At 43.9% G+C, this 10,300-nt stretch overlaps 1 protein-coding gene across 1 annotated transcript in view; it reads left to right on the forward strand.

Moving 5' to 3' along the window:
* The first annotated feature begins 9,424 nt into the window (after nt 1-9,424).
* Nucleotides 9,425-10,300, forward strand: part of GFM1 (G elongation factor mitochondrial 1) — a 26,383-nt gene continuing 25,507 nt past the window's right edge. The window contains exon 1 of the mRNA XM_075861549.1: nt 9,425-9,574. Within this exon, the coding sequence (XP_075717664.1) occupies nt 9,500-9,574 (75 nt within the window). The 5' untranslated portion in view covers nt 9,425-9,499. The remainder of the gene's footprint in view (nt 9,575-10,300) is intronic.

A 10,300-nucleotide genomic window follows, 5' to 3' on the forward strand; every position in this document is an offset into this window, starting at 1 on the left:
GCAGTCTCCATTCTCTAGTTAGATAAGAAGTAGAGACACATTAACTTGTGTATCTGAAATGTGTGTCTTCCCCATGTAAAAAGGGACAGGGCACCTGGGAGACCTTGAGGGGTGAAGAATCATTATAATGCATTGAAATATTCTCATTGGCTGAATCAGAGTCATTATCATATTGTAGATGATTGGCTGAAACCAAAGCCTACACCTTTCCTGTCATTATACTTATATACTTGTTTGGATCAATAAAGACCAGAGAAGGATTTTGAGCATACAAGCATGGTCTCTTGTGTCATCTTTTCTCTCAGATATATATATCTATCACCTATGATTTGGAAACTGGATAAATCACTGGACGGCGGGTATCGGTTCACATACCCATTACAAATTTCAGTTTTAACAAAAAGAGATTGTGCAAAGTGGAGACCATACTAATAATGATCATATAGTCAGGCATTAGATTTGCGTGTTAGCCTTTAATATGTCACGGTTGTCACTATCATTGTAACCATTAATCGATTTAGTTTTTGCTATTTACAGTCCTTGTACACTGTATAAGTGCTGACAGCATTGTGCATGGATTAGGAAAGAACATTAATTTGCAACATACTTGCCACATAGGATCGCATACTAAGAACATGGCCGTAGATTTGTCGAGTTGTGAAGTGCGGCAAATTTATCACTAGCGTATGCCAGTATTTATGCCACAAGTTACTGGACGAAAGTATACCACCCAATAGGTGGTGCAAAGAATGGACAAAAAAGAGTGTAACATGCGTTAAATCTATCATTGTGCACGTCATCAAAAAATTTGGCACATCTTCTGCCTAGCACCTCCATCTTTAAGTTATTATTAATAAATCTACTCCAATGTGTATTATTTAAAAAAAAATAAGGGTACTTTTCTGCAGAAGCTACCACAAGACAAAAATTTCGCAGCTCACTATCTTCACTTGTGTGCTGCAGTGAGGAATATGGCACATGTTGCATTCAAATAACATACTGGCGGTATGACCAGCGGTCCGTCAGTACAAATACATTTTGAAAAACAGACCCGCAGTCCTATTAAGAGACCATTCCAAACAGCTTCGACAGAGCACATGGTTATTCTAACATCTGCAAAGACGATTCCATTAATGGGGGAGATTTACTAAAACCAGTGCAAAAAAAAAGTGGAGGCTATGCTCAACCTAACAGATTTCAGTCCAGGGCCAGCCTTTGGGGTGTGTGACATGTGCGATCGCACAGGGCACATCACCCCAGCAAGAGAAAGGGGGAACTGCGCTGGCTCCCCTCCCCTTGCATTGCTGAAGCGCCTGGCAGTGCCGCGGCATGAGGGCGCCCCCTTGCCCAGCACATAACATTTATGGGCCGTGCGGCCTAGTGGCGTTGATAGCACCGGGGGTCCGGTGCTAGCGACTGCCACATTCACTTGTATCTGTGTCCTCAGGACGCAGATACACTGGAATAATATAGGCTGCAGGCCACGATATTAGTATACAGGCTACGCATTTCGACGTTGGCCTGATGAAGACGTTGGTCCAACGTTGAAACGCGTAGGTCCCTTATATATATATATATATATATATATATATATACATATATATATATATATATATATATATATTTATTTATTTTTAATCTCCTTTACCTTCACTTATGGTGTGGTGGTATTTTTCAGTAACAATATGGCCGTATTATTCAGTCACTGTGGTTATGGTGTGGCGGTATTATTTAGTAACAGTATGGGGGTATTATTCAGTCACTATGTGGTTATGGTGTGGAGGTATTATTCAGTAACAGTATGGCGGTATTATTCAGTAACAGTACAGGGGTGTTATTCAATCACTGTGGTTATGATGTGCTGGATTTAGTAACAGTATGGGGGTATTATTCAGACACTATGTGGTTATGGAGTGGCGGTATTATTCAGCAACAGTATGGCGGTATTATTCAGAAACAGTATGGGGGTATTATTCAGTCACTATGTAGTTATGGTGTGGAGGTCTTTTTCAGTAACAGAATGGGGGTATTATTCAGTCACTAAGTGTTTATGATGTGGTGGTATTATTCAGTAACAGTATGGGGGTATTATTCAGTCACTATGTTGTTATGATGTGGAGGTATTATTCAGTAACAGAATGGGGGTATTATACAGTAACAGTATGGCGGTATTATTCAGACACTTTGTGGTTATGGTGTGTGTTGGTATTATTCAGTAACAGTATGGCGGTATTATTCAGTAACTGTATGGGGGTATTATTCAGTCACTATGTAGTTATGGTGTGGAAGTATTATTCAGTAACAATATGGGGGTATTATTCATTCACTATGTGGTTATGATGTGGTGGTATTATTCAGTAATGTTATGGGGGTTTTATTTAGTCACTATGTTGTTATGGTGTGTTGATATTATTCAGTAGCAGTATGGGGGTATTATTCAGTCACTAAGTGTTTATGATGTGGTGGTATTATTCAGTAACAGTATGGGGGTATTATTCAGTCACTATGTTGTTATGATGTGGAGGTATTATTCAGTAACAGTATGGGGGTATTATTCAGTCACTAAGTGTTTATGATGTGGTGGTATTATTCAGTAACGTTATGGGGGTTTTATTTAGTCACTATGTTGTTATGGTGTGTTGGTATTATTCAGTAACAGTATGGGGGTATTATTCAGTAACAGTATGGGGGTATTATTCAGTCACTAAGTGTTTATGATGTGATGGTATTATTCAGTAACAGTATAGGGGTATTATTCAGTCACTATGTGGTTATGGTGGGAGGTATTATTCAGTAACAGTATGGCGGTATTATTCAGTAACAGTATGGGGGTATTATTCAGTCACTATGTGGTTATGGTGGGAGGTATTATTCAGTAACAGTATGGCGGTATTATTCAGTAACAGTATGGCGGTATTATTCAGTCACTGTGGTTATGGTGTGATGGTATTATTCAGTAACAGTATAGGTGAAATGACGGGGTAGGGAGACAGACAGGTGAGCCCTAATCTACCCGCCATTCAGTCCCTGCCTACTTGCAATGGCCCGTCCTAGGCAATGGCGTACAACTGGGCGACAGTCCCTACGCTCAATAAGTGCACGACAGACAAACAGACAAGGGTACACAGAAGCTAAGGGAAATGGGGCAGTTGCCCACGGCAACACAGTGAGCAACAAGAGTAGTGAACGAGCCGCGTCAAACCAGGAGTGCACGAGGTACAAATCGCAGAGCAGGAGCGTAGTCAGTAAAGCCAGGATCAAAAATAAAGCAAGGTCAATAATCATAGCAGGAGCAGCAGAGCCAGGAAACAGAAAAGAATCACAGGCAAAGGAGGAGCAGGAAATGCAGGTATAAATAGACAGAGGGAGGGAGCTAGCTCCGTCTGGCCAGGCTGTGATAGGCTCTCCCACTCCTCAGCCTCCCAGCCTGACTGTGTGAAGATCGTGTCACTCTCTCAGACTTAGGAGCTGGTGCAGACTGATTACCCACGGGCGTCGACACAGAAGCTGTGTCTGGCAGATCCTTTACAATAGGGGTATTATTCAGTCACTATGTGGTTATGGTGGGAAGTATTATTCAGTAGCAGTATGGAGGTATTATTCAGTAACAGTGGTTATGATGTGGTGGTATTTTTCAGTAACGTTATGGGGGATTTATTCAGTCACTATGTTGTTATGGTGTGTTGGTATTATTCAGTAACAGTATGGGGGTATTATTCAGTAACCTATGGGGTAATAGTCAGTCACTATGTTGTTATGGTGTGTTGGTATTATTCAGTAACAGTATGGGGGTATTATTCAGTAACCTATGGGGTAATATTCAGTCACTATGTGGTTATGGTGTGGAGGTATTATTCAGTCACTATGTGGTTATGGTGTAGCGGTATTATTCAGTAACAGTATGGGGGTATTGTTCAGTAAACTATGTGGTTATGGTGGGGAGGTATTATTCAGTAACAGTATGGGGATATTATTCAGTCACTATGTAGTTATGGTGTGGAGGTATTATTCAGTAATACTATGGGGGTATTATTAAGTCACTATCTGGTTATGTGGGGGTAATAGTCAGTAATAATATGGTGGTATTATTCAGTCACTATGTTGTTTATGGTGTGGCGGTATCATTCAATAACAGTATGGGGGTATTATTCAGTCACTATGTTGTTATGGTGTGGCGGTATTATTCAGTTACAGTATGGGGTATTATTCAGTCACTATGTGGTTATGGTGTGGCGGTATTATTCAGTCACTATGTGATTATGGTGTGGCGGTATCATTCAATAACATTATGGGGGTATTATTCAGTCACTGTGGTTATGATGTGGTGGTATCATTCAGTAACAGTATCCACAAAATAAAGAGCACAGAAGCAGCATTCAAAAAAGGTGAGGAATTTAATCACCAAATAGATGCAACGTTTCACTTCCTCAATGGAAGCATTTTCAATCGGCTATTTCCTCTTTTTTTTTTTGAGTGCTGCTTCTGTGCTCTTTATTTTGTGGATATTCATCATATAAGTAGAAGTCACTGCTTATTTTTGGTTTATTGCCACAGTGTTGCTCTTTTTTTGGTTTAGTCAGTAACAGTATATCTATATATATACACTACCGTTCAAAAGTTTGGGGTCACCCAGACAATTTTGTGTTTTCCATGAAAACTCACACTTATATTTATCAAATGAGTTGCAAAATGACTAGAAAATATAGTCAAGACATTGACAAGGTTAGAAATAATGATTTTTATTTCAAATAATAATTTTCTCCTTCAAACTTTGCTTTCGTCAAACAATGTTCCATTTGCAGCAATTACAGCATTGCAGACCTTTGGCATTCTAGCTGTTAATTTGCTGAGGTAATCGGGAGAAATTTCACCCCATGCTTCCAGAAGGCCCTCCCACAAGTTGGATTGGCTTGATGGGCACTTCTTGCGTACCATACGGTCAAGCTGCTCCCACAACAGCTCTATGAGGTTGAGATCTGGTGACTGCGCTGGCCACTCCATTACAGATAGAATACCAGCTGCCTGCTTCTTCCCTAAATTGTTCTTGCATAATTTGGAGGTGTGCTTTGTGTCATTGTCCTGTTGTAGGATGAAATTGGCTCCAATCAAGCGCTGTCCACAGGGTATGGCATGGCGTTGCAAAATGGAGTGATAGCCTTCCTTATTCAAAATCCCTTTTACCTTGTACAAATCTCCCACTTTACCAGCACCAAAGCAACCCCAGACCATCACATTACCTCCACCATGCTTGACAGATGGCGTCAGGCACTCTTCCAGCATCTTTTCAGTTGTTCTGCGTTTCACAAATATTCTTCTGTGTGATCCAAACACCTCAAACTTCGATTCGTCTGTTCATAACACTTTTTTCCAATCTTCCTCTGTCCAATGTCTGTGCGCTTTTGCCCATATTAATTTTTTCCTTTTATTAGCCAGTCTCAGATATGGCTTTTTCTTTGCCACTCTGCCCTGAAGGCCAGCATCCCGGAGTCGCCTCTTCACTGTAGACGTTGACACTGGCGTTTTGCGGGTACTATTTAATGAAGCTGCCAGTTGAGGACCTATGAGGCGTCTATTTCTCAAACCAGAGACTCTAATGTACTTGTCTTGTTGCTCAGTTGTGCAGCGGGGCCTCCCAGTTCTCTTTCTACTCTGGTTAGAGCCTGTGTGTGCTGTCCTCTGAAGGGAGTAGTATACACCGTTGTAGGAAATCTTCAGTTTCTTGGCAATTTCTCGCATGGAATAGCCTTCATTTCTAAGAACAAGAATAGACTGTCGAGTTTCACATGAGAGCTCTCTTTTTCTAGCCATTTTGAGAGTTTAATCGAACCCACAAATGAAATGCTCAAGATTCTCAACTAGCTTAAAGGAAGGTCAGTTTTATAGCTCCTCTAAACAGCAAAACTGTTTATAGCGGTGCTAACATAATTGCACAAGGGAAATTTCTAAGTGACCCTAAACTTTTGAACGGTAGTGTATATATATAATTGTATTATTTTTTTATGTGAGGGGGGACATATGCTTCAGGGCTTGCAACACTCCTGGACGCGGTAGAAATCAGTGATGCAGTTCTCTGCACAGCTTCTGTATTGATTGCATTCCAGTGCCGAAGCAGAGAAGGAGCGCCCAGTGGTGAGTGAAAACCAACTAACACTCATTTACCCGGCATCCAAGGCATTATTCATACCTTGTGGGGACACTTGGGGGACATTATACTGTGTTGAGGGTGTTAACTCTTCCCGACATTTGCCGTATGGGTACGCCATGGAAAGCCATGACTTCCCGCAAATTGCCGTATCCATATGCCAAATGTTTGCCATCATCGCTGGATCTCAGCGGTATCTTACAGCTGACATCCGGCTGTAATGGCGGGGACCGAACTTAGCTTCGATCCCCTCCTTTAACCCCTTAAGTGCAGCGCTCAAACGCGATCGCTGCACTTAAGGCGTTTGCAGCTTATTGGAAACCCCAGCAATGAAATTGGCCTCCCGGTCTGCCTAGCACGGAAGCCGGTCAGGAGATGGAATACGGCACATACATCCCCATAGAGAATGCGAACGGGAGCCGTTCCATTCACTATAGCGTACGCCGTCCGGGTTGGAACGGCGCATGCGCCGCTCCCACACAGTCCAAAAGGAAGGTCTTCGGCCGAGCGACATCCTGCGCCATTTTCATGTGGAACGGAAGCCGCGGCCGGACAGTAAGATGACTACTTCCGGTCGCAGCTTCCATCCATATGTTCAGAAGCAAGGACTAGGAGCGGAGGGAGTGGATGGAGCGGAGGCAGCGGCAGGAGCAGGTAAGTTATGTTTGTGTATGTTCGTGTTATACTGTGTGATTACCACTGTATCTAATCCTCCTACACTGTGCATTCGCTGAAAAAATGGCGGCACACAGTGCAGGAGGTTTGACCTCTCAACCCCCTCCTTTCTCCTGGCACTAGCCAGGATAAAGGAGAGGCATTGTGTGAGCACACTAGAGCGTGTGTGTCTACACCAAATTTGCAGCATAAAGCAATGAGGTTGCTTTACCACATTGCAATGCTGCAATTTTGGGAATTGCTCCCTCTAGTGACCAGCATGTGGAAATGTTATAAATTAGAATCTAATTTATAATATTTCCTGACTTGTGAAAAAATTAGAACAATGTGTAATCATTTATTGACTAACAGTTTAACTAAAAAAAAAATATATATATATTTTTCTAGCGACACATTCCCTTTAATTCCTGTGAAACGTCTAAAGGGTTAAAGAGGCTCTGTCACCAGATTTTGCAACCCCTATCTGCTATTGCAGCAGATCGGCGCTGCAATGTAGATTACAGTAACGTTTTTATTTTTAAAAAACGAGCATTTTTGGCCAAGTTATGACCATTTTTGTATTTATGCAAATGAGGCTTGCAAAAGTACAACTGGGCGTGTTTACAGTAAAAGTACAACTGGGCGTGTATTATGTGCGTACATCGGGGCGTTTTTACTTTTTTTACTAGCTGGGCGTTCTGACGAGGAGTATCATCCACTTCTCTTCAGAACGCCCAGCTTCTGGCAGTGCAGACACACAGCGTGTTCTCGAGAGATCACGCTGTGACGTCACTCACTTCCTGCCCCAGGTACTGCATCGTGTCGGCCACATCGGCTACAGTTGATTCTGCAGCAGCATCGGCGTTTGCAGGTAAGTAGCTACATCGACTTACCTGCAAACGCCGATGCTGCTGCAGAATCATCTGTAGCCTCTGGTGCCGATGTGTCCTCGCTCGTCTGACATGATGCAGGACCTGGGGAAGTGACGTCACAGCGTGATCTCTCGAGAACACGGCTGTGTCTGCACTGCCAGAAGCTGGGCGTTCTGAAGAGAAGTGGATGATACTTCGATACACAACGCCCAGCTAGTAAAAGTAGTAAACACGCCCCGATGTACGCACATAATACACGCCCAGTTGTACTTTTACTTTTCAACACGCCCAGTTGTACTTTTGCAAGCCTCATTTGCATAAATACAAAAATGGTCATAACTTGGCCAAAAATGCTCGTTTTTTAAAAATAAAAACGTTACTGTAATCTACATTGCAGCGCCTATCTGCTGCAATAGGAGATAGGGGTTGCAAAATCTGGTGACAGAGCCTCTTTAAGAAACTTTCTAAATGCTGTTTTGAATACTTTGAGGGGTGGAGTTTTTAAAATGGGGTGAATTATTGGGGGTTTCTAATATATAAGGCCCTCAAAGCCTCTTCACGGCTGAACTGCCCCTGCAAAAATAGCCTTTTGAATATGGCGTTCCCTACAGGGGGGGCTGTATAGCGTTCCCTACAGGGGGGGGCCTGTATGTCGTTCCCTACAGGGGGGCTGTATGGCGTTCCCTACAGGGGGGGGCTGTATGGCTTGCTCTACAGGGGGGGCTGTATGGCGTTCCCTACAGGGGGGGGGCTGTATGGCGTTCCATACAGGGGGGGCTGTATGGCGTTCCCTACAGGGGGGGGGGCTGTATGGCATTCTCTACAGGGGGGGCTGTATGGCGTTCCCTACAGACCCCCCTGTAGGGAACGCCATACAGACTCCCTGTAGGTAACGCTATACAGCCCCCCTGTAGATAACGCCATACAGCCCCCCTGTAGATAGCGCCATACAGCCCCCCCCTGTAGATAGTGCCATACAGCCCCCCCCTGTAGGGAACGCCATACAGTCCCCCCCTGTAGGGAACGCCATACACCCCCCTTTAGGGAATGCCATACAGACCCCCTGTAGATAACGCCATACAGACCCCCTGTAGATAACGCCATACAGCCCACTCTGTAGATATCTACAAAGGGGGCTGTATGGCGTTATCTACAGGGGGGCTGTATGGCGTTATCAAAAGGGGGGGGGGGGTTTGTAAAAAAGGCACTATCTACAAGGGGGGGGGGGGGTTGTGTGACACCCAGGGGAGGGGGGGGCCCCAGTCAAAAGTTTGCTATTGGGCCCAGTCTTTACTAGTTAAGCCCCTGACTACTCCCCTGCGCTACTTTCGATAAATCTCCAGTATGTTTTGCTCCAGTGCGTCTTCTCATTATATTGTATTTGAATTTGTAGTATAAAATCTTTGTATCTCTAAGCTCCAGGACCCAGGACGCCATGTAGACCACCTCGCCTATTATTCCTTTATTTTCACGGAGATACTCTAGTCTTGTGCAGCCTTCTCGCAAGGGGGCGCTCACAACCAAGTGACAGGCATTGAAACATCCTCCCCACAGCCGTTTCCATGGAACCACATCTCGACCTTTATTTTTATGTGCAGCATTGAAAAACTACAGGCGACTAATAAAACACAGAACACAAGAGAAAGCAGGTCGTCCTAGCTGGAGAGCTGCATAACATAGCATGTAACAGCACTTCCGGGATAATAATGCATGCGTTCCATCTGACGGAAGTTACCGCTGGTTTGACCTTTGCCGGCATCCGTGACTACTGGAAGTGATTCTCTTCCGCTGGAGAGAGATCAGCGTGACTTTCACAGGGAGTCTGGCAGCTATGGGTCTTCTGCGAGCAGCTGCTGTTATCGGTCCCTGGTTATCGCGTCACGTGGCGGTGACTGCTGGGGGTCAGGTGAGTGAAGGACACGTGATAACTGTAATGTGTCTGTGTTCTTGGGGCATAGAGTCTTATTAGACACTAACTCCTCGTCTTGCAGGACTACATGTCTCAGCATAGGGTGACCGTGGTGCCTGGCAATCTGGGACTTATTAGAAATCTATGTGGTGCTTGTCCATTTGCTATGTCATACCAATAATCTGTTCTGTAGTATTGGGCTCTGTTCCCATTGGTGTCAAGTTTCCGCTGCCCTTTGACAGGCAGAATAGTAAAGTCCACCTTGTTAAAAAAAAACAAAAAAAAAAAAAACTTGATGAATCCCATTATATGCCTTTGAAATCGTTTTATGTATTTTAATAAAAATGTCAGTGTGTTTGGTGCAACTTTCTAAAAAACTTTTTTTTATTAATAATTAACTTTACTTTTTGAGATACAGCTTCCTTGAATCCTGTATACATTGCAGCTGTATCTTGTGCAGAGACCTGAATCCGTCAGATCAGCGGGACTGACGGGTTTAGTGCCAGCGGGTCGGATCCACCAGTTATCAATCACATCTGAGTTATGAAATTAGATGTGATTGGTTACAGCTCGATCCCCACTGTCACTAAACCCATCAGTGCTACTGACCTGACGGATACAGGTTTCAGCGTTAGATACAGCTGCTCTGTATACAGCAGGGGTCTCATACATGCGGCCCCTGAGGCTGACATGTGCGGCCTGCGGGGCACCAAAGCTCCCTCG

Source organism: Rhinoderma darwinii, chromosome 4 (genome assembly GCF_050947455.1).
Source record: "Rhinoderma darwinii isolate aRhiDar2 chromosome 4, aRhiDar2.hap1, whole genome shotgun sequence".
NCBI lineage: Eukaryota > Metazoa > Chordata > Amphibia > Anura > Rhinodermatidae > Rhinoderma > Rhinoderma darwinii.